The following is a 22,941-nucleotide window of genomic DNA, read 5'->3' on the forward strand; positions in this document are numbered from 1 at the left end:
GAGTGAGCCGAGGCTGCGCTGCCCTGAACGGAGTTGGGCCTCCAAGGTACCATTTGCCAAACCTCTGTTTTCCAAGTGTCGCTGTACCTCGGTAACAAGCCCCAAGCATTTATGAATTGCTTACCTGAACTGAATTGCTCAATTGCGATGCCAGCTGCCCTCCACCACTGCTCCGCAGGTAATGTTTACAAAATGGAGAATTCACAGGCGATGATTGCTAAGCATAAAAGGCCATGGTTCCTCTGCAGCTGCAGTTGTGGTTTTTGTCATTGTGAGTACAACATCTCACTTAATCCGATAGAAAAATGGCAGTCCCTTCACACACCACAGTGAGCACTCTCAAAGGTCGGTTTTGCCTGGTGAGTTTGGCTTCTGGTACGTGTCCACAGGCGCGCACTTTGATGACCATGCGGTACAGAATAAAACCCTGAGCGACTCGCAAGACCCAATCCTTTCACTGGTAAGTGCCCGCACATGCCCGCATCTATGATGTGTTGGCCGAACCTTGCCTTGATGGTATTCCAGCAAGGGGTTCCCTATGCGATTCGACAAGTTGCCAAGATCGCTAGAATGGAACTTGATATTGCAGTTACGCCATTGACCATGGGGTTCATCGGAAACTGTCAGCCTGCGAATCTGCGAATAAGCATGACTTCGAGCTTAACGGATCTTGGTTTCATCGGTACCGCCCCATTGAGAGCCGTTGGGATACCTACAAAGAAGACCGAGGTCAGGACTCTTGATGGATCTGAGTTCACTCAGGAAGAGCCAGTAGTTGGGAGGTTCCTGGGCAAGATGTGGATTTGTTCCATAGTTCAACTGGAGAGTGAAGATGTTGACGAATATTTGAAGGAAGGCTGGGATGGTGACAAGGACGATAACTCTGTCATCCGCTGGTCCGTCAAAAGTTTGAAGCTTGAGAATCAAGAGCCTTGGTTTAGTGAGCAGGCATGGGGAATCCAAGGAATGCGTTATACAGGCCGGGTTAAGATGTCAAATGGTGCAGGTGCGGCTGCTTATGCTAAGCTTGTCTACGACTACCAATGGTAGAAGAGAGGGAAACCGTCGAAGATAGCCGAGTGTGCAAGAAATCGGTCCGTTGAGAATCGGCGATGCGCCACCAGCATGTAACGCATAGTATCGAGCCTTAAGACCCATTCACAGCCCACACTTAATCAAGTATTAAAGAGCAGCTGATCACTGGTCAAGTCCTCATATCACAGACTCGAGTGGAATGGAATATTAGCCACCTCCAATTCCGCGTCATGTCTTTCAAGGTTAGCGACAGAACTGGATTGACCAATTGAATACCTTTCTCCAGGTGGCTTGTCTTTTGCATTTATCCGCAGCGGATAGTCGGATCTGAAGCCAATTAGATAGTTGCTGAGAGCACGACAACATGCTGTTCGCTCCAGAGGTTTCTTCCAACAGAATCTAAAACAGAGTCGCCCCCCTACAGTCCAATATCGTTTCTTAATGCGCAAGAGGAAACGTGCACTGCATTAGAAAACACGACTATCGCTTGAGGTCGTTGCATGTCGTGGGGACTGTGCCGTCCTCGATACCAATCGCGCTGGAAGAAAATCCGTATGCGGGGGCGCACGGGTAAATAGATGTAACCCAGCTTTGAACCCCATAGTGCCAGCACAACCTTTTGGCACGCAGTGCACTACTGTGTCCCGTCTTGGCGCTGTACGTCGTCCGTCTGAGCGGACTCATGGGCCGGTAAGCCTCGCTACCAGCCGTGTCTAGCTGCAGCTGTGTGGTAACCTTGGCAATCTGGGGATTAGCGGGCACAACTATTGGCCAAATCAGAAACCCATGGATATGTGTTCCAACTTTTGGCATTCCTATATATCTCCCGACCTGCCGCTGAACTCGAGACTCTGTCTTGGTTTACCCTGGGCTTCAGCCGACTCTCTGCAAGCAGGGTCGCGCGCTGTGACCCTTACCGCTCAGCGTGAAGGAAGGCGGCGAATTACTTTCATGCGAAAAGGTTCACAACCACTAAATCTCCGGTATATCTGAGCATTTCGGTTGAATATGACGCTCGACTTGCCATACAATTTGTCGTTGCCGTTAGCAGTAGAGAACGAGACGAATTCAACAAACGATGGTGGTCTCAAATTAGTAAATAATTACACTGGCTATTAGGTGCATATGAGTTTCGCTGCTGACTGGAATACAGGATAACGACCTTGGAATACCAGGGGCTCTCGTTGGCATCATTCTTCCCCACGTCATTTGCACATTATTCGTGCTCCTGCGGGTCTGCTCGAGGTTGGCATGTTTAAAGAAATGGTTTGTCGATGACACTCTCATGGTGATCGCCTGGATCTGGTCCACAGCAGTGTGCACTGTTTATGGACTTGCAGTCCAGGCTCCTGGAATCAGGGATGCGAGGATCACGACAGAAAGCTCCATCGTCCCGTATCTTCTTCGGACGTACCTTGGACTCATCTTTTACCAGCTCTGCCTGTGTTTCACGAAATTGTCCATTGCAGCATTCTACCTCCGAATGCTGAGCAGTAAACCGGCAATGCGCTGGCTTTCGTGGGCTACGATCGTGCTGGTAGTCGGATTTGGTGTCCCGCTGCTCTTCATGAGTTTGCTTCAATGCTATCCAACAAAAGGCCGTGTGCTGGGTAGGCCGATGGGCTGTCTGGATTTCACGGAGCTGCTTGTGTTTAGCTCCTGCATGCATACAGCAACCGATGCTTGGTTGATTATATTGATCGTTCCCACTATATCACGGCTTGATCTACCTACGCGGCAGAAGGTGGCGCTCACCATCATTCTGTCACTTGGCATCTTTGTTATTGCCGCAAGTATGATACGGCTGCAGCTTAGCCTGCACAAAGATTTCAGGCCGACTACAGGAGTCCAAGGGTCCAACACAATGGCTTTCTTCATCATGACAGTTCTCGAGTGCGACACCGCAATCATCTGCGCAAGCGCCCCCATGATACGCCCCATCATATCCAAGATGTGGCCGCCGTCCCCCAAGGAACAACCACGTATCCGCCAGCAAGACCGTAGCTTCAATTTGACGACGGTTGTAAGCTATCATGGATACCCATGGACCGAACCAAACACCCCTTTGGTCAGAAGTCGAAATGGGAGTCTAGCAAACATGCGAGTCTCCATGCCGAGGCCACCAATACCAGCCTTCAACTCTAGCCATCGAACCCCGACGTCGCTAAGTCTTAAGAGCATGGTGAGCGCCAGGCTCCCAAGAAGCCGTGGCCTGACAATGACAGGGCCCGACACCACACCCATTCTCGATAAGGCTTGTAATGAGGCCGAGAGCAGAAGAACGTCAGTAGGGTTTGAGGGTTATGAAGACCAATACCTCGGGTATGGAGAAAAGAAGAAATCAAAATTCAAGGGTTCGCCGATCAAAGTGATTGGCTCTAGCAAGGAATGGTCTAGTAGCCAGGAGAGTTTCATGTCTCCCAAAGATCCGGCTAGTCCAAGGACACTCGGATCTAACCCAAGGCCAAGTGGCGACACATCGAATGATGAAGAGAGACATCATGATATCGGAGGAAGCATTGCGCAGTCTCTTCGGGATATCGACAAACCTGAATTGGACAGGTGACTTTTTGATAGTTGATGGAGTTCTTTGGAAACGGAGTAGTCCCACTACAGAGCACTAGATACACTAGCCTTTCGCTCTCATAAACAAAAACTCTAAAAGGGATATAACTACCAAACTGAATGGATACTGGTTCGAGAAATAAAGAACGACCAAACTTGGCATTACAATGACGACGTCGCTTTATGGGTTGAGATCTGATTACTCAATGCGAAATCCTTATCCCGACTTCCGCACTAGTGATGAGCTCGTGATGATTTGCCTGATGCATTGCCACCGGTTGGAGTAGTCACCTTCCATCATGGTCAATTGCTCTTGCATGTTTTATCTGTTTATGTAGCAGTTTTCGCCTTATCGCGAACCCTAAATTGAACTGAGCTCCTCCCATCGTTCAACATCTCACACAAGCGCGCCTGGGACCCCACCATTAAATGGTTAGAAGGCATGCAAAACCCGTATGATCCTCCATGCTTCAACTGCTGACGTAGTGCGATAGACCGTTCCTGTCGATGCTTTAGTGGAGGTGGCTTACGGTAACTATGTGCGAACCAGTAGATCACCACCACCTCGTTCGTTGTCGCATCCCACCTATCTGCGTGACTATCTGACTAACAGCGGCTGACTGAGTAGACCAAGTGGTGTATCACCCTTATGTTCTATATGCTCGCGCCGTAGGAGTCTTCGTATCTGCAATCTCCATTGCTGACCAAATGTTTTCAGTGTCAGCGAGAAGGGTACCATTTACATGAAAGCTCGTTCGTGTACGCAGTTGCGAATGATAACTGTGAGATAGCGGATGCGGGGCACATGAGACCCAAGAGACTTAAGTTACGTTGACAAAGTGATGTAGCTATCTTTGACAGCTAAGGTGCAATTACCTATGGCGTTTCTCGCCAATTGCAGACAGACCGGTCGGTAAACTTCTTCATTGCTCAGTTGGTGGCGGTACAAGTACGCGGGTTCGCTCTTCGCTACACTGAACTGCCAGGCCCCTGCCGAGTGCCAAGCAACGAAATGGCCACGGGGATAAAGTTAAGCCCCTCCTTTCTAAGGCCGGTCAAAACAGAGTATCCGTACAGATTATGATGTCAAGGTATAATCTTACCCGTGAAAACAGCAAGAGGTAAGAGATCCCGCCCTCACAGCGATGTTTTCTGGGGTCTGGGGTCTGGGGTCTGAGACATCGGAACGTGTAACACGGGAAATACGTGTGGCAGTAATCACCCGTCTTGAGTGACAAGGGTGCATCGAATTAGAAAGGCCGCAATTGAAAAACACTGACCGCAGAATCACTGCTGCAAATCCAGTTGTAAAATGAAGAGTAAGTGTTCAGTGAGCACAATTTAATCTGTACATTCATGACAAATTGTCTCTGCTATAACATTCTCCTAGTCCAATTGGACGATGTGAAGGCGGATGTAGATTTTTCGTCTGTTCTTTCTGTGCGGTACGCATGAAAGCATGATGCGGCTAATCCTGATCATCGAATTTCCAGAATCTTTCCGTCCCATCTGATGTGTGCATATGTAAGGTAGCCATTGGTGACCTTGGATGATCGTCGCCATGGTTTGAGCGGCTCAGATGTCTACCTTCACGAATAACCCGGTACAAAGACACACAGACGGACCTAATACCCAATTGAGAACTCATGAAGAACCATGCGACCCGGTTAAGGATGTGGCTGATATCGACTTTGGTTCGGGATAGGCAAGCTCCATGCGATGCAGACTACCGATGGCAGCGGACAGGCCAGTCACTATACACGCCGTAATTCATAAATATGGTACCACGCATTTTTCCTCAATGCCTCGCAGGATTTCTCTTGTTCTTCTCTTCATCGAGTACTATTATAATTTGAGCCATATTTGAGGCTATTTTGAGAGGCTGCGATATAACAGGGCCCAAACAGAATGAATTCGTCAGGAGTATGCGGCTCGAAGATGTGCTCGGTGTTATCATCTTGGGGTGTTCTATCCAACTGGGTAGCTCTCTGCCCCGCGTCGCAGACACCACCGTGACTACTGAACTCTCGAAAAACGATACGGGCTCGAACGCAGACAGCACAAATTCGCAGGCAATGGTTCAACACAAAGCAGTATTTCACAAACGAGATACTGAGACGCGAAGATCTCTCGAAGAGTCACTGAGCCTTTCGTCCATCCGGAATTTTTATTTGTCTAAAAGGCTCTGTTTGCCAAGATGCACAGTTGTTTTCAGCATTGACCGGCTAGGCTACGGTGACTGTTGTGAACTTGAGGATGGAGCATGCTGTCCCACGCAAACGTATAGTAGGCCGTGGCCAATGTGAGTCTTCTCTTCTTAATCAAGTAGCAAAAAAAGCCTTAGATCATCCCTAACAGACGCAGTCCCACCATTAGTGTTCCTGGAATGAACATAACACAAACAACGACTGTCATTAGGCCCACGGTCACTGAGATCTTCTCGTCGACCGTTACGGAGACCATGACTTTCATCAGCCCAGAAAACGAAACACTTACATTGAACACGACAGTCACATCCTGTTTTGCGACCATCAAACGTAACCAGCCTTTATGCGCCACCGAGGGCTCTGCTCGAACTACTGGCGGAAATTTGCCTTTGGGTCCTCTCTCCGCTTCTTCAGTAGGATACGCTTTCAAGAGAGCTGGGGCATTCGTGATCCCTTCAACTTGGTTCACGTCTGAAACGACGCAATCCACAACGACAATAAGCGTGACCTCCACACCTACAGTGACAAGCACGATATTCATAACGATTTTCACCTCGGTCACTATTGCACCCAATGCAACAGCCACTATCACTATAACAACCACAATCTGCGATACTTCTCCGAGTCCGACAGGGTCATACACGCAGACACTGCCATCTAGCACGTCAACAATTGGATCGACGTCGACAGTACCAACCTCATCCAGCACAGTGCCTGGCACCGAGTCGACTGTATCAATCACCAGCAGTACCATAAATTCTAGCGGCTCAACGTCTTCTTTAACTTCACCGCCGAGTTCAGGACCAAGTGGCTCCTCAGACACAGGCAGTGTCTCACAGACGACTGTGACAACGGGTGAGCCTCCGACAACGACTACTTTATCTAGCTCAAGTAGCACATCACCACTACCTTCTGAGGGGACATCGCCAAGTTCAATATCTTCATCCGATGTAATGTCATCAGATGGTAGTAGCAGCACATCGATGCTTACATCAACAGAAACAACCTCTGGGCCGGAATTCTCAACATCTGCAAGCAGTATTAGCACAGAAATTCCAACAAGCTCGTCAACATCTCTAGCATTACCTACATCCACAGGCCTTCCAGGCCCTGAAACAGCGCCTGGTTTAAACACCAGTCAGATAGCAGGAATCGTTATTGGTGTAATTCTATTGCTCGCCATATTAATCGTGGCTGCCCTGTTGCTCAGGAGATGGCTTCAACGACGCCGTGACCAAGACGCAGAAGCCGGGATGCAACAACAATCAGACTCAACGCCGCCAGCGAATATAGATGGGGCAGGAGAAGTAGGCGGCGCCGGGGGAGATGGCATGGTCCGTATCGTTATACGTCCAGTGCCTAGGCGGGGTGTGCGAACAGGATTTTGGCCGCTCCCCCCAGGGAATACAGGGAATCGATACACGTTTTACTTGGAACAGACGACGACAGGGGAGACAACTCCGAGGAACGGTGGCAATACCACCGAGAACTGGAGCAACGCCGGTGACCAAGGAACTGAAAGCCCTACTCCACCGGTGGTCACGGGTGAGGCCAGTGCCAGTGCCAGTAAACGATGGTTTGGCAGCTTGGGTATTGGATAATCAACTTGAACAATATAGAGACAAGATGTAATTCCCCTTTGGTTGAAGCCTTGAATTTGCATGCCTATTCCTTACGTTGGGCAGTGAGACCCCACAAATTGGAGTTCAGAAATTTGAAATGACGAGAGGGCACATATGCTCCTCAATCACATTGGGAAGAGGTATTTAATAGCCCAATATATCAGAGCCCACGCGGAATCTCTTAGTGACGCGAGTATGAGGTAAAAATAGTTATACTACCAACGCGCATCACAAGTATGGATACTTTCTGTGCACCAACCTTGTCCTGCAAGCACCAACTCAGAATCAGGAAATCATCGAACTTTGGCTCCATGCTACGACAATCAAATGCAAGAGAAGTCGACGGCCTGAGAGTCGCGCTTTAGTATAGTGACGTCGACTCACTACGTTGCCTCGCGACAACAAGCGAATGCAAGGCTGCGAAGCTGTTACGCCTTTCTTGACTTGAAAGAGAACCTCGGCGGTCCTAATCACCTGCAGTTTTCAAGTTCGAGCCGATAATGAAGAGGAAACCTCACGCATGTCCCTTTTGCTAAATTTATGCAGCTCGCGGCAAGGCTTGGCCCCCAGGGCGATTCCACGCCCCCTTTCGGTCGTGCAACCTCGCCATATGCACCAGGGCCTACCATTACCAATTGCAATGTCCGGCTGATGTACTTCAAGGAAATATAGGGCGCAGCAGAAGTCCGGAAAGGCCGTTATAAGGCAGGACCGCCCCCCTCCTCATGCCGGCAATTTGAACAGAATATTACTTCCTAGATGTTGGATTTCTAGGCGGTATGGCCTAATGACGGAGTTGATACACACAACAGAGTATCCGATGGCAATGGATGGCCAATTAAATTGACCATTAGTATTTTGTCACCTGAGACGAAAGTCGCGGCCTTCGATTGACCAAATTCGATTGACCAAACGACAAGTCATGTCTGGCTCAGCTCCCATATCAGTTGGGCTTGACCCAGCAGTGACACCTACGGTGATTCCCCGACAGGACACAGGAATATTAAATCGAGCGGGACCAACTATCACCCCATCCTGGACTACGACGATCACTCAGACTGATAGCTACGGCCGTCCTACTGCGACAAGAACTAAGCTAGCTGTGATAGAGACAACTTCGGATGGCAGGACCACAGATGTCCTTCGCGAGACTGGTACTGAAACTATGCCATTGACTACTGCATTCATGCCGCCATCATCATGCATTGGACGCTACTACAGTATGACTGCATTCTCAGAGAGCATGGCGACTCGCAGCCCTGTAATATTCAGCGATGCATCCGATCGCCTATACAAAAGCTGCCTGCCGACGGCGACGGCCTCGGCCCGGGAAACGGTATTTAGCCCTGGCATTTGCCCTAGTCTGATGGCACCAGTCACCAACATGGCATATGATAGACAGTATACCGAGGTTTGCTGCCAGAGCGGATTTACGTGGGACTTCCGAGGCTGTGCGTCACAAGTCATGTCCACTACGAGAGTTTTGGTAGCCCCGAATATTACTACCACGGATATACACATAAGGGTCTCAAACGTTGTAGCGCTCCACCCAGCTTCCACGGTGTACTGGCAGCATCCCGATCTCAGCCTATTTCCTACGGATGTCGCGTCGAGGTTGCGGGAGGTGGAAGCTTCACTGGGACCTGTGTCGACTCCGACTCCGACCCCTTCGACTCTGCCCCGTTCGGGTGAAGCGTCGGATGGATTAGGCTGGAACGCAATAATAGGGATTGGAGTGGCGACCACAGTCGTGTTGCTGATAGTAATCGTCTTCACTTCGGCCTGGGCGTGGAAAGTTAAGAAGAGACGGAGCCGCGCTCCGCGGCCAGGTATCTCGGAGCTTGGATCGGGTCATCCGGGCATCTGGAAACGTTTCTTAGGCGGTCAATGGAGAGCAGAGTTGACCAACCAGGGTCAAGTGGCGGAACTGGAAGGCGGTGGCAACGTCCAGAGAAACGGCGACGGGGAGCATGTTGCGATGAAACCCGCAGAACTAGAAGGCACAATCCCCTGTCAAGACTCGGATGATGACACGTTATCATCGAACAGTATCGCTGCGGGGAAAGGCGAACGTAGCAAGAGTTCGAATCCTGCACAGGATGATTTACCAAATGAATGCGCAGCAACAAATTAGCTATGAAGTGAGATAGTCACCAGCTTAAGAAGCAGAAAAAGTCGAAGAGTATCAAGGTTGAATCGTCGTTATTTTGCCGGTCGCCGGCGTGACCTCTTGATGTGGTCATGTTTTCCTGATATACACATACACGTATTATAGTTGTACAAGAGGTCTAAGATTCTCCTCTAAACCAGAACCGGCTGAAATCCATGTCAAAAAATGACCATCCACCCGTATATGCCGTTGAACGCCAAGCTATGCCGCAGTCGAGTGAAGATGTGTTGTTGTGTCGAAGGGATCGGTCGCGAAGTAGCGACCCGAATCTGCCCTTTGTATCCATGATCCGAAGTTTTCGTTTCTCCTGTTGGGCCATGGGCTGCCTAAAGTAAAAATAAGGCAAGCTCCAACTACCGGTCCTTGTAGACCTTGGGCTTCCAGCCCTCCTGCACCTCGGCCTCCTGAGCGGCCTTTTCCAGCGCGGGTTTCACCTCGGCCTCGATGCGTTCCCTGGCGCGGAGGACCTTGCTCTGCAGGTAGAAGCTGCCGCCCTTCTGGGGGTCGTTGGCGTCGAAGAGCTTCTTGAAGCGCTCCATGACCTCGTCCATGTTGGTCTTGCCGCCCTGGGGCGGCTTGACGTTGAGGATCTTGCAGGCCTCGTCCATGGTCATGCCGCTGCCGAGGCTGGCGCGCGCCGAGGCGGCATTGGGGTTGAGCTTGGCCTGGGCGCGCTGGTAGTTGGAGGAGGCCTGGGCCTGCTTGTAGGCCTCGACGAAGGAACGGCCCAGCACGCGGGAGGCGGTGATGACGACTTGGGTGATCAGACGGTGAGCCTGGGGAGCGGACAAAGGTCAGTCTCTACAATGCGCAACAACTTGTGATGATCTCTTGCCACGGCGAGGGCGGGCGAGGGCGGGCCATGGCAGGCAGTGGAGGCAGGGGCGGGAGGCGTATTTACCATTGCGCCGATGATCCGGAGAGCAGACAGCAAAGTCGCCCTGGAGACTTGACAAGAAAGAGGTATCGGCGAAGAGACGGGGTGGTCGTTGCTCCCGAAAGTTGCACCTGTTGATGGACTGTCCCCGGAATTGATTCCTCACAACGATACGGAGCGCGGTCGCATGTCCACCGGATGGGCGCTGGCCATGGCACTGCATGCGATCCGCCGCGGGCATAATTTTTGGTCGGCGCTGGAAAATCCTGGAGCTCCGGTCCCAGCTGAGTCCAGTCCCTGCGTTCCCCAGGGCCCACCGGTGGGCGCACAGCTCAGCACAGCACAACTCAGCACAGCACTAGCCACAGGCCATCAGTTCCACCAGTCCTTCGTACCCATCGAGTTGAGGCTTGTGTCCCATGTCTTGTGTCCCACGTCTTGTGTCCCACCCCCCTGGTCCCCACGTCACCAGTCCAGTGTCTTGGTGTGTGTGTGCGTGTGTCCCGGGTTTCCAGGTCCCAAGGAGCTGGGGCCACGGATCATCACCGACACTTTCAATTGAAGCCAGGCTGCTGCTTTCCCGCACTCCCGCTAAGTAGCTCCCAAGGCCCAAGGGGACACATCTGATATTACGACTACGGCGACGACGAGCACGATTTCTCTTTTGTCAACCCAGGTACTCCATACCTTAGGGCCACCCCAGCTTCTTCACACTCCTTTGACCTTCTTTCTGGGAAACAGGCGCCCCCGACCTCTCTTGCGCCTCAGATCCCTTTGGCTTTCCACCCAACTCCCCTCCCCTCCACCTCCACCTACACCCCCAGGGACAGAGCAAAGCGCCCAGCGCACCGAGATGTCACAGTACTACCCGAACCAATACGGCGCCGGCGGCGCAGGCGGTGCCCAGAACCTCCAGTTTTATCAGTCCTCATACTCGCCCGGCATCCAGGGCCACGACACGCCCTCGCAGTCCGGCGGATATGGCTACGGCGCACCGGCCGCCGCAAGCTATGGCGGATTTGGCGGCCCCGGGGCGCCTGGTGTCAGTGGCCGCATGGGCGAGCAGGGCGGACTGAGGACTGGCTGGCTCGCCGCCTTCTCGACCGAGGGCTACGACAACGAGCCGCCGCTCCTCGAGGAACTTGGAGTGAACTTTGACCACATCCAGAGGAAGGTTGGTCGCCCCCTTCTTCATCTCGAAGACCAGGAATCACGCCTTCTGGGGTTTCCCTTTTGCTAACCAATCGTCTTCTTGATATGCAGACATTAGCCGTTCTCAACCCCTTTTCTCGCGTCGACCAGCACCTGATGGACGATTCCGACCTGGCTGGCCCCATGTTGTTTTTCATCATGTTCGGCTTCTTCCTGCTGTTCAGCGGCAAGGTCCACTTCGGCTACATATACGGCCTCGCCCTCATGGGCTCCGTCGCCCTCCACACCATCCTTTCCCTCATGACCCCCGACGGCCCTACCAGTCCGTCGCATACCGCCCCGCAATACTCGAATCCAGGCTATCCGGGAGACCCATCGTCGCACGACGCCGACGGCAAGGGCCACCTCAGCGCCACCTTGACCTTCACCCGAAGCGCCAGCGTCTTGGGATACTGTCTTCTGCCACTGGTCCTGACCAGCTTGGTAGGAATCGTCATTCCCATGGACACCCCGATCGGCTACATCCTGACCAGTGCTGCCATCGTGTGGTGCACCACGAGCGCCAGTGGCATGTTCTGCGCCGTCGGACGCATGAGTGGCATGAGAGGCTTGGTAGCCTACCCCCTGGCTCTGTTCTACGTTGGTTTTGGCATTATGAGCATTTTCAGCAGCAGGGGCACCGGGAGTCTGGGCAAAGCCGCCGGCGTTGCGTCGTGAAGGCCTTCAAAAGGAGTGGACCGTATGACGTCGGGGGTCATGGTGGGAAAATAACGGCGTTTAGACGGTTAGACTGCTGGGCGTCTAGGGTGTTTCGAGGCAAAGTTAAAAACGCAGGCACAATCTATCCGAGAATACAAAGGTTGAATTCTTGTAGTATAGGCCGGGAGTGTCACGGCCCACATCGTCGGCCATTTCTTGAAACCTCGCGTTCGGGTGCTGAAGAGCCCCCGCGGCTTTACCAGCGACGAGCATAAAACTCCCCATTTGAGGTGTCTGCCTTTGGAAATAAATCAAACTCGTCACTCTCACATGCTGTCCTACTATGGAATGGAGCCACGCGCATGGGTCTTGGGACAGCTGTGTATCGTTGGAGTGTAGAGCGGAGTTGAGGAGAATCAATATTCCCGAGATTTTGATACCAACAGACAATGTTCGTAGTTTCATCTCCACGGACTCCCCGTCCAACTTGTCATACATGTCCATTACAATGTCGAGGCATTTACAAGATTGTAGTGTTGAGTGCTGCGTAATAACGGGTAATAGTGGAGAAGACTGTACGCAATTCAAGGTTCGGGAACTAAGAGCACTATATAAAAGAAAGCCCGTCGCACTGTCTCGCCACATCGGGGCTTTTCTAATTGTCTCGATCATTACGAGTTACAGTCCACCACTCACAAGAGACGAAACTTTTCGGTCTCTGGCGGAAGACTAGGGGAGAGAGGATCCACAGACCATGCCCACCATAAACTACCGATTAGCGCTCCCGTTCCGGCAGTGAGCTTTGATCCACATTCTGCTATATCGAAGCCGCATGGCATACTTAGTCGACCAGAGCCAGCATAACCATGGATGGAAGTCATGCCACGCGCCCGGAACGCAACACTGATATGCCAAACATGACCGTAGGCTTTACACGAAGCCTCGGCACTATAACAACATTCTGAACTAGGTACTTGGCGTCAATCGCCACACGCCTATTGCCACGAACGTCATCAGTTGATTTGAGAGCAATGGCATGACAATAGAGTTTAACCCTTTGGTAAGACATCGAAAGGTGTATACCGAGGAAAATGTGTCCACAAGTTATTAGCCTCATTCGTCGTTCCCAATAATACATTGTCGGGTATTTCTTTTGCTTGTAAAGTCTTGATCGACGGCACCCAGTTCTTGCCGTACTGCCCTGATGTAAACGTTCACCCAGCCGCAAGGCCAAGATGATAAGATTTGGGCTTTGGTCGGTCCTATAAGCATGATTCACTACCCTAGTCAGTAAGTCGACTTTGAGGGATAGTTGAGGCCACTAGCTTCAACACAACGCCCAGCTGAGCTTGCGTGGTGAGTTTCACGACGGCGACGTTGCATGATGTTGCCTCATCCGTCGCTTCCGAGTCTTTAACAGGAGAAACGTTGCTTCGGTAGAAGAGTAGGAGAATGAGTAACCGTACGAGGCTTTCCCAATGGACTTCAATCTTGACGAAGGGGCACCTCTGATCAAGAATTGTGTATATAAAGAGAGAACTTCTTCCCTCGGAGTTTTGCTTCACTGGACAGACAATAGTAACTTCTCAAGTGTCAGACTTCACTTCATTACTACGAATTGCCCTTCTCAGCGGAGATCTTTCTCGTTCGGACATAATCCTCGAACAGCCAGAATCATATCTACTACTCACGCTACTTGCAAAGACTCATCACCAACCACCCCGATAGCCCGACACAATGGTTTCTTCCAGCTTTTTCAACATCCTCACGGCCCTGCTGGCGGCAGCACCTCTGGTCGCTGCGCAGACCAATGTCTCCCCGCCGGGCCCCACAACTGGATCTTTTGTCGCCGAGCAGGTCATTGCTGAAGACGCAATTGCGCCGGCGGCGCCCACGCAGATTGGAGTTGGTCGGTATGATGCCAGAGCACAGGTGGTTCGCAGAGAGGACGCACACCCGGGCCCCCTTGAAGGATGGTAAAGTCGGCAAAGCCAGAGGCGCAGCTCGTCTTGCTAGGTTGGGCCTTTGACCCTTGCGCCTCCAAGATTGTGTTACGAAGTTGCCATTGCAGGCTCTGTGGTTTGCATCGAAGAAGGTTTCCCGGAACACATATACTTCTTTCATAGTCATTCGTTTAGTTCCGTTAGCAAATTGATTGACCCACAGTCGCTCTTTACAATACTTTCCACATCATTCCGCGTTCTTGCAAAGCAACTATGATGGGTAAAAAGCCGTCTTTCTTCTCTATCCTCACTCAAGATCTAAAGTGTCGAGGAGTCACCCCAGGATGTTTGGATTTTACTTACCGTGGGAGTTTCCGACATGCATGACCTAAAGTCCACTCAACCGGGCGCCGAGATGAGGATATTAGAGTCGCATACTATACGGGTCGGCTCTTTACGGCTTTTGGCGGATGCAAGCCGCGTGTGCAGCCTTATACAGCACCAGGTCACTGTGCCTTGAGAACATACTCCAAATACGAGGAAGAAAGCACATCGGGAGTCATCGCCTCTATACGATTGCGTCCGAGAGAGGGGTACATCAACCTTAAAGGTCCTCCAAACGGCTCATCCATCGTCGAAAGCCAATTGTGGTTTCCCAGACGGCGGCCCTGCACCTTCAACTTCGCGATCAAACCTGGGGTGCAGCATGGGGTGCAGCCTGGGGTGCAGCTCGTTTCCGCCCGAATCGGACATGCGCCCCGCCCGTACACGAAACTGTGCTGATCACATGAAAAACATGATTGGCTGCAATGGCCGCATAATTGATCAGAATTGGCGATGCTCTAGAGTTTCCACTGAGAAGTGTAATCGTGCTCTTCGGTTGGCGATCACGTCACTGTCATCTACATGCACCGCTAGTTCCAGAGCTGCAGGAAAGCTTGCTGATGTCGTATTTGGAGGAGAAAACCGCATGAAGAGTTTTTCCCGCTGCTGCTTTTCTTCGGGAGCTCTTGGACTGAGTTTAGATGCCATGAGGTCAACGTGCAGCTTAGTCTGCGTTGCATAACGGGTCAATAATGCAGCGCGGAACCCAAATCCCAACGGCCGAAGTCTGCATATCTGATCACAACGGGAGAGAGATCTTGATGATCCACGACATAGGGAACAGAAATTTGCCCGTAATCAAATCTCCAGAACGCAATATTCCATTGAATGCCATCGTTGTCTAACGAAGTTCTGGTGCTTGGACAACAGCTCATCAGCCTTGATCCCGGATATCGCCGTGACGGGCTTTGGAATAGCCACTTAGGCGTGCATTTGTTTGGAATTAATGCATCACTCCATTTCCATGGGATCGCGGTTCTCACATGTCTAGGAATCGATGCATTAGGTTGTACTATGAGATGGTGCAATCGCTCATTAGATCGCTGGGTGGAAATGGCTATATAAGCTGCCCAAGCCGTCCCCACTGTATCGTCTGGAACTTGGTCATCACACCACACGCTTCTCCAGCTTGAGACGATTCAACGACGTAACGAGAAAAATGGTTTCAAAGAAATTGCTCGCCGCTCTCCTCCTTGGCAATCTTGCCCTGGCAGTCCCCGTTGACAGCGAGAAAAGGGGCGGGGGCAATGATGTGGGTGCAATTCTCATCTCGACTCGACCTGATTCTAACCCCTTTCAGTTGAACAATCCAGGAGGCTTGGACCATGGCGGCCCCAAGGCACCTGGTGTCAATAAGCCAGGTGAAGTCGGGTTTGGCCATGCCCACGACGGTGGTAAAGGGGTAAGTCCATTCAACCAACAGGAATTTCGTATGACTTCAGTTGTGTGTATTTACTAACACATGCATAGCCTGAGGGTAGGATTCGCAGATTTCTTGCATAATAAACAGTGCTTATATCACAAATAGGACCGAAGCCCGAGGTCTGGCATGGCGGCCGTGAGTTTCATTGCTATATTTCTTTGCGTTTTCGGTGCTGACCATAGGTAACAGCAAAGGCTGAGCCTGTCCCTCCCCACCCGGAAGCGGTGCCCAAGCCCCCGGAGCCTGAGGGTAAAGGAATATGTCTTCTTCAAAGAAGAACAAGGCTAATATATTGTCAGAGCCCAAGCCGGTCCCCCCACCTCCTCCTCCACCACCCCCTCCCAAGCGTACGTTTCTTTCCTTGGAACATATTCATAGGCAATGAAAGCTAACAGATGTAGCGGTTGAACCTGCGCCTCCACCGCCGCCGCCTCCCCCTCCTCCTCCTCTCCCTAAGCGTAAGCCTTCTCTCATCATACTTCTAAATAGAAACTAAACAGACGTAGCGACGGAGCCTGCTCCTCCACCACCACCACCACCGCCGCCCCCGCCGCCCCCTCCTCCTCCTAAGCGTATGTGGTTTCTCCTATAGTTCGATACACGAAACTGACAAAGATAGCAACTGAGCCTGCCCCTCCTCCACCGCCGCCTCCACCGCCACCCCCTGCTCCTAAGCGTACGTTTCCGTTCCTCATCAAAATTTTGAAGCTGACAAATATAGCGACCGAGCCCGCACCTCCACCTCCTCCTCCCCCTCCTCCCCCGGCTCCCGAGTGTAAGTATTCCAGTAGCAACATCGTGTAAATCTGAGTTAACGTCTCCAAAGCCGTCCAACCTGCGCCCCCACCGCCGCCTCCACCAGGTAAGATATGAGAATGAGTCTACATTATTCAGCAACTAATTATTCCACAGTCCCAGCCTGCCCCCAGCCAGCTCCCAAGCCCGATTCTGGTGATTGGAACGGCTGGAATGGATACAACGGCAACGGCTGGAAGGGATACAATGGCGACGGCTGGAAGGGCGATGGCTGGAAGGGCGATAGCTGGAAGGGCGATGGCTGGAAGGGAGACGGCAAGGGTCCTTGGAGTGGAAAGGGTTGGAATTAAAGAAGATTTCACTTAGGACGTGGAAGAAAGCTGAAGTTGCGGCCTATGTTTATTTCTACTAGTATGGGTGCTTGAGAGTACTAGTACGAGGAGCTTGGCAATTCATTACCACTATATGTCTGTGTTCCTACCCGAGAGTGAATGTGCCGTTCTCCAGATTTCCGAGACATGATACCGCTTCCAGTGGGAGCTTGAGAGTCACACTTCGTGTATTCCAACAAGGCGATTAACACACCTTCCATTTATCACGCACTGCCTTCTACAAAGAGCTGTGTCAGACTGGTCACACAGCCAATCGCTTCAATTCCCCCTCTGGAGTGCAGCTCACAAAGCGCCACCAACTCGAATGCCACATTGGTACAACTCGGTTGACGACCGTTTTGGCCAAACCCTTGAGGGGTGGGAAGACGCCATGCCACATGCCATCTTCGAATGTGACAGTCTCCATGTTCAGGAAGAAGACAGGGACCGTGTTGAGGAAGAAACCTAAGCTGATTTGCTTCTTGCCTACTTGGTCCATTAGCATAACGGTTCAGAGATATGATCACATCACAAAACGCCAAGGAGTATGATTGGTCTTACCTGCCGCGTCGGCGATGCCAAGGATATCGATTGGGTTCTCCGGAGTGCTGTACTTGGCGAGCGCCACAATAGCAGATGGCTCTGCTTTAAGATGGTTGTGCAACGGCTCCTTGAAGGAATCCATGATGGCGATCAACTCGGTAGCGGAGAAGTCGGGGCCCTCTTTCACGAGGTAGTCCTTCATGCGGTCCATGCCACTATAAAAGGCCTCATGCTCGTGGACCGCGCCGTCCATCAAGCCCGTCTTACCCGCCGCCTTGTCAATGTTGGGGAACAACTCCGTCTCTTCATATTGATGGTGCGTCTTGACACACTCAATCCAAGCGAGGGAGTAGCTGACAAAATCGGTTTTGTCAGTAGAGGTCTGCAACCGGGGCGCCTGTTGGTAGATGCTATTGAAACCACGAATGAATGCATTGTGGCTGAGGGCCATATGGGATGCTTCGATCGTGAAAGGATCATCCTGATTTGAAACAACTATGGTAAGCAAGCTGGCCCATGTCGATGCGCCGCTTCCGTAAGTACGCACCTTGCCAGTTTGGAACTTTGGAGTGGGGATCAACGACAACGGTGTGTCGGTGTACATGGGAGGCGTGTTAACCGCCATATTGGAATGCACGAGGCTGATCAAATGATCAAGAATTTGACTGAATCAGGAATATTATGGCTGCTTGAGCTGATGTCAGAATTCGGGAGGTTCTCCAAAGCTACTGTGATATCCTGCGAAATGTCAGATCATCAAGTTGCCTAGTCACTGATTGGTTGGACCTTAGCTTGTTGGTTGGTTGCTGTTGAGTGTGCATTTACCTAAGCTTCTATGAGGAATAGTGTACGTAGGACTAGGAGCTCCGGTAGGGATGCATGACAGTATCTGCGGGCCGGGGAGGACAGCAGGTGCGGGGATAACGGGAAGCAAGGGAGCGGGCCACTAGAATCCTTCCAGGATTCCGCCTATCGCGTATAGAGGGGATTGCAATGCATTGACCGTCCCACGCAGGCTTCCGGGCTTCAGGGTTAGCATGCAAGCAGGTTGCTTACCAGAGCCTGGATTAATCGCAGAAGCGACAACCAACATGCTGGAACCTGATACTGAAGTATAAAGGCCCCAGCAGTGTGTGTGGATAACGAAAACGAAAGATAATGACGAGCCTAGGAAATATCCATGTAAGGAGACAAGGAGCAAAGTAGCAAATGAGTGGCTTGTGTGTTAAAAAGTCAGAAAGTAATGATGCCGACCAGTGAGCGACACTATAACTAATAGTCCTTCACATCAAGCAGAATTCCCTAGCCAATAGAATGTCTATGTAGTCATACTACAAGGTTTAATCCGCCTTTCCAATATCACAGCATTGCTCAGAGGACCATTCTTGGGCGTCCTCTCGTTCAACAAGGGCTAAGTTTGGAGCGTGTCAGCGAAATGTTCATATAGACTTTATGACAAGGTATTGCCAGCCTACCTGGTGCGGCAATCACAGATGCAACAGACACAGCCAAAATAACGAAGACAGACTTGAAGTTCATGGCGTCTTTGTTCGAATTCGATAGTTGAATGATAACGTGTACTTTGTTGGTGATTGACAATTTTATAACTCAAGGCTATTGATGGACGTGTAGCAGGTTTATCGTTCAAGAAAAGTGGGAGCTCTGGTCTTTATAGCCACAAGGCAGCCAAAAACCCAAATCGCTCGCCCTATGAAACAAGTACAACACCCTCCTGAGGTTCCCGGTGTGGGATCACACCGGTCAACGCCAAGTGGACCTATAGTGACTGCCTGATGTCTAGGCCCTTGTTTCTGAACAAATTTGGAGGTTCCAGGTACTCTATGGTGAAATATGGACCTGTGAAGGACCCATGTGATAGTGGCTGCAGAAAAAAGTGGAATCATAATTACCTTGGGAGGTCATTGGGTGAACATAACTGCACGGATGTACGGTATGATAGTATGTGCTGACAGAGGACTTACAGTGGTAGTCTACAACTTATTGAATCACGACAACTCATGTATTTTATACGGGTTAATTCTGTGACTCAAAGCCAGATGTGCAAGTAACGGTGATTAAAAGAAGTCAGTAGGCGATGCCCATTTCCTCTGGCTTGGGGAAACCCCCATCTTGCCATGCCGAAACGTTAGGCAACAAGGGAGCTGCATATTCGAGTGCGGTTATCGGCGGAGTATGTGTGAAGATCCTTGAGGAGTTCACCGCTTATTAGTGCTGACGTTCGGAGAATGCTTGAATGGTATGCATGCAGGAAACTATGCATCTTCATGGCACAGGATCATTCAGAACCGCTCGACCGGTTTCAGATGGTGGTAATGATTTCGTTTTCGTTTTGGTTCCCAGACTGCGTCTCTGCCCGCTCTGCCATCACAGGAAAAGTGGTGCCATCAATGATTGTCAAGTCATTTCGGCCTGCTCTCGGATTTCACAGAGGAACTTCAAACTTTCATGCCCAAAGCTTCCATGCTTGAAGCAAAGACACAAATCGGCGAATTTTGTATTTCTTTGTAATATTGTTTCGTGTTTTTCCCAATTCAAGATGGCTGATCGTCCTACATCAAAAGAGTATACTCCCGTGGATGATGAGGAGGCGACATACCTGTACGAGGGAGACAGCAGTGAGGGCCTTCTCGGGGACAGACGAAAGTCTGCTAGATCTCCGCCGAATTGGATACCGCGAGTGCAGTGTAACACCGCGGGTTTCTTATTGATAGCCGCGCTCATGGTTATTTCCGTTCTGGTTACTATCCAAGGTACCATTTGGTATGAAAGAAGAGGCAGCAATGCGCCGAGGTGGCGCCCAGCGTTCTGTAAGTTATCCACTTCCTCTGGGCCCGACACTCAGCGTCTAAACAATTTTCTCTGAATATTTACTGGATGGTACTGATATTTGTAGCACCGTTGTATGACATGGTTGAAATTCCACTAGTAACAACATATGCCGACCACTCTCCAGCGCCTAATGCTTCCGATCCAAGGCACATCTACCGACTCGACCCAAGTCCCGAAGTCGATGCAGCCTGGACCCGCATTGCTACAGCGGATGGGATATATCCCATGTCAGCGTCAGACGTAGTTCGCGCAGGAAAGGACCCAGAGATGGCTGTAGATGCGCCGGAGTCGTGGGGATTCCCACCGGGCAAAACCAAAATGATGGGTATCGAAGGGTTGCATCTACTGCATTGTCTGAACGCAGTAAGAAAAAGCCTCATTACTACCTATGACTATTACTGGGGCTCTGAGTATGGGTTTGCGCCGCCCGCTGTATTCGCACGACACCTTAATCACTGCGTCGATATGTTGCGACAGCATCTCATGTGCCATGCCGATCTTGAGCCTTTCACTTTCAATTGGCGCGTTGGTCAGACGAAGCCATACGCCGACTTTGGAATTCAAAAGACGTGCGTAGACTTCGACTACTTACTGAACTGGGCCGAGAGACACAAGAACCCTCGGCACGAGGAGCTCGTAAGTTAACTTGATATCCATTTCCCCCCTCCTAGTATTTCCATTGCGTTTTGATCACTTTTACAAATGCTTGCAATTCTTGAGGATTCTTCAACCTTGTTGATAGTTGTGTTTACTGATCCTTTTCGCGAAAGTAGAGAGCTTTAGAAAAACCCGAGAATGTAAAACAAAAAGAAGCCCCAGCAGGATTACCACAAATAACTAATGAGACAATATGGAGTACACGAGGACACTTCCCACTGGCTAATCTCACCGGTTTAGAGGGCAAGGAATATTGTCTCGGCACAACGTGATAGGTAATGAGAACCGGAAAATCAACGGAACCGGGAGTTTGGTCTGACAATAGTAGAGAGTCTCTCAAGTGGCATAACCCTCATGAATGGTGAATATGTATCGGCAATCCCTTGTGTGAGTAGATACATGTTGCATTCTTCGAAAGGGAACCACGGTGCAAGTAAACCTGCAGGTAGAGGTCCATCACGCAATGCAGTATACATAAAACCAAGTGCTTGATATTGCAACAGGCATCTCACTTCTAAAATTTCTGAAGTTTTCTAATTGAAACACGATCTGAATTTCAGTTCAAAGGTTCGATTTCGGCGTGCGAAGAGCAATTGTGTTGCTAAGGGTTTCCTCAGCATCCCTCTCCAAGCGCCGTGCAAGCTCGTCGCAGGATGGGACATCATGAATCAAACCAGCACACATACCCAAACTCCATACGCCAGCGTTGACATCACCAGTCTCGTATACTCCACGTCCTCGCTTGCCACTCATCAAATGGGCCACATCCTCAAACTTAACGTCCTGTTTGGAATTTTCGATCTTGAAAACCTCTGTACTAACTTCGTTCTTGTGAAGCCTGCTGGTGTTTCGGAATTTACGTAGCACCAGTACTGTATCGTGCTCGCTTGCTTTGACAATGGCGTCCTTGACATTGGGATGTATTGGTGATTCCTTCGTAGCCATCCATCGTGTCCCCATGTTCACACCTGCTGCCCCCAGCGCCAGTGCAGCAGCTACTTGTCGGCCATTAGCAAACCCCCCTGAAGCAAGGTAAGGAATCTTGAGCTGTTCGGCACATAGACTCAGTAGCATCAGTGACGTTGTGTCATATTCGCCTCCGTGGCCAGCACACTCAATTCCATCAATGCTGATACAGTCTACGCCCAACCGTTCAGCTCGCAAAGCATGCTTCAACGCCACACACTTGTGAATTACAGTGCATCCGGCGTCTTTAACGATCTTGAGCACTGGGCTTGGGTCCCCCGCAGTTTCGATAATTCTTATGCCCTCCTCAACGCAGACTTTGGCATATGCCTTGTAGTCCGGCGGATTAATGGCAGGCAGCAGCGTGATGTTAACCCCGAATTGGACCGCATCTGGTTTCAACATGCTGCGCGTTCGGTGGATCTCTTTTCGCAGTGCCTCAGGCGTCGGTTGTGTGAGAGCAGTGAGAAATCCGAGACAGCCGGCATTGGCTACAGCAGAGACCATCTCAGCGCGTCCGACCCACATCATCCCGCCTTGTACGAGAGGGATTCGAATCCCCAGACTGGTAGTTAACCAGGTCTTGAATGGCATGGTCGGAGATGCCCTCAGCTTCTCCAGCAGGGTCGCAGTTGTAATAATTAAAGAAGACAACCTAGAGAATAAGAATTACAATACGGCGTACTGTCACACTATCACAGGACTTTCCGGCAGAGATGGT

The 22,941-nt window shown here is 50.9% G+C and overlaps 11 protein-coding genes across 11 annotated transcripts; 7 read left to right on the forward strand and 4 right to left on the reverse strand.

Moving 5' to 3' along the window:
* Positions 1–233: 233 nt before the first annotated feature.
* JN550_011093 (uncharacterized protein) lies at positions 234–1,050 on the forward strand (the record flags this gene model as incomplete). The annotated part of the gene is made up of 3 exons (XM_049309421.1): positions 234–271; positions 331–460; positions 526–1,050. 3 exons carry the CDS (start codon positions 234–236, stop codon positions 1,048–1,050), a joined length of 693 nt encoding a protein of 230 aa, XP_049166893.1.
* A 993-nt stretch (positions 1,051–2,043) lies between these two features.
* On the forward strand, positions 2,044–3,601 carry JN550_011094 (uncharacterized protein; the record flags this gene model as incomplete). The annotated part of the gene is made up of 2 exons (XM_049309422.1): positions 2,044–2,130; positions 2,189–3,601. 2 exons carry the CDS (start codon positions 2,044–2,046, stop codon positions 3,599–3,601), a joined length of 1,500 nt encoding a protein of 499 aa, XP_049166894.1.
* A 2,339-nt stretch (positions 3,602–5,940) lies between these two features.
* Positions 5,941–7,140, reverse strand: JN550_011095 (uncharacterized protein; the record flags this gene model as incomplete). The annotated part of the gene is made up of 3 exons (XM_049309423.1): positions 5,941–6,836; positions 6,894–6,929; positions 7,068–7,140. 3 exons carry the CDS (start codon positions 7,138–7,140, stop codon positions 5,941–5,943), a joined length of 1,005 nt encoding a protein of 334 aa, XP_049166895.1.
* A 1,211-nt stretch (positions 7,141–8,351) lies between these two features.
* Positions 8,352–9,563, forward strand: JN550_011096 (uncharacterized protein; the record flags this gene model as incomplete). Its single annotated transcript, XM_049309424.1, has 1 exon — positions 8,352–9,563. The coding sequence occupies one exon, from the start codon at positions 8,352–8,354 to the stop codon at positions 9,561–9,563; it is 1,212 nt and encodes a 403-aa protein (XP_049166896.1).
* Positions 9,564–9,952: 389 nt separating this feature from the next.
* JN550_011097 (uncharacterized protein) lies at positions 9,953–10,503 on the reverse strand (the record flags this gene model as incomplete). The annotated part of the gene is made up of 2 exons (XM_049309425.1): positions 9,953–10,375; positions 10,501–10,503. 2 exons carry the CDS (start codon positions 10,501–10,503, stop codon positions 9,953–9,955), a joined length of 426 nt encoding a protein of 141 aa, XP_049166897.1.
* An 826-nt stretch (positions 10,504–11,329) lies between these two features.
* Positions 11,330–12,345, forward strand: JN550_011098 (uncharacterized protein; the record flags this gene model as incomplete). Its single annotated transcript, XM_049309426.1, has 2 exons — positions 11,330–11,650; positions 11,740–12,345. The coding sequence occupies 2 exons, from the start codon at positions 11,330–11,332 to the stop codon at positions 12,343–12,345; spliced, it is 927 nt and encodes a 308-aa protein (XP_049166898.1).
* Positions 12,346–14,064: 1,719 nt separating this feature from the next.
* Positions 14,065–14,307, forward strand: JN550_011099 (uncharacterized protein; the record flags this gene model as incomplete). Its single annotated transcript, XM_049309427.1, has 1 exon — positions 14,065–14,307. One exon carries the CDS (start codon positions 14,065–14,067, stop codon positions 14,305–14,307), a length of 243 nt encoding a protein of 80 aa, XP_049166899.1.
* Positions 14,308–15,813: 1,506 nt separating this feature from the next.
* Positions 15,814–17,183, forward strand: JN550_011100 (uncharacterized protein; the record flags this gene model as incomplete). The annotated part of the gene is made up of 10 exons (XM_049309428.1): positions 15,814–15,906; positions 15,955–16,056; positions 16,125–16,131; positions 16,183–16,212; positions 16,267–16,326; positions 16,377–16,424; positions 16,697–16,753; positions 16,799–16,852; positions 16,904–16,939; positions 16,990–17,183. The coding sequence occupies 10 exons, from the start codon at positions 15,814–15,816 to the stop codon at positions 17,181–17,183; spliced, it is 681 nt and encodes a 226-aa protein (XP_049166900.1).
* Positions 17,184–17,466: 283 nt separating this feature from the next.
* Positions 17,467–18,372, reverse strand: JN550_011101 (uncharacterized protein; the record flags this gene model as incomplete). The annotated part of the gene is made up of 2 exons (XM_049309429.1): positions 17,467–17,690; positions 17,766–18,372. The coding sequence occupies 2 exons, from the start codon at positions 18,370–18,372 to the stop codon at positions 17,467–17,469; spliced, it is 831 nt and encodes a 276-aa protein (XP_049166901.1).
* Positions 18,373–20,304: 1,932 nt separating this feature from the next.
* Positions 20,305–21,242, forward strand: JN550_011102 (uncharacterized protein; the record flags this gene model as incomplete). Its single annotated transcript, XM_049309431.1, has 2 exons — positions 20,305–20,575; positions 20,662–21,242. 2 exons carry the CDS (start codon positions 20,305–20,307, stop codon positions 21,240–21,242), a joined length of 852 nt encoding a protein of 283 aa, XP_049166902.1.
* Positions 21,243–21,815: 573 nt separating this feature from the next.
* Positions 21,816–22,814, reverse strand: JN550_011103 (uncharacterized protein; the record flags this gene model as incomplete). The annotated part of the gene is made up of 1 exon (XM_049309432.1): positions 21,816–22,814. One exon carries the CDS (start codon positions 22,812–22,814, stop codon positions 21,816–21,818), a length of 999 nt encoding a protein of 332 aa, XP_049166903.1.
* Between the last annotated feature and the right edge of the window lie 127 nt (positions 22,815–22,941).

The sequence above is a fragment of the Neoarthrinium moseri genome, assembly GCF_022829205.1.
Source record: "Neoarthrinium moseri strain CBS 164.80 chromosome Unknown scaffold63_Wmoseri_CBS_16480, whole genome shotgun sequence".
NCBI classification, from domain to species: Eukaryota; Fungi; Ascomycota; class Sordariomycetes; order Amphisphaeriales; family Apiosporaceae; genus Neoarthrinium; species Neoarthrinium moseri.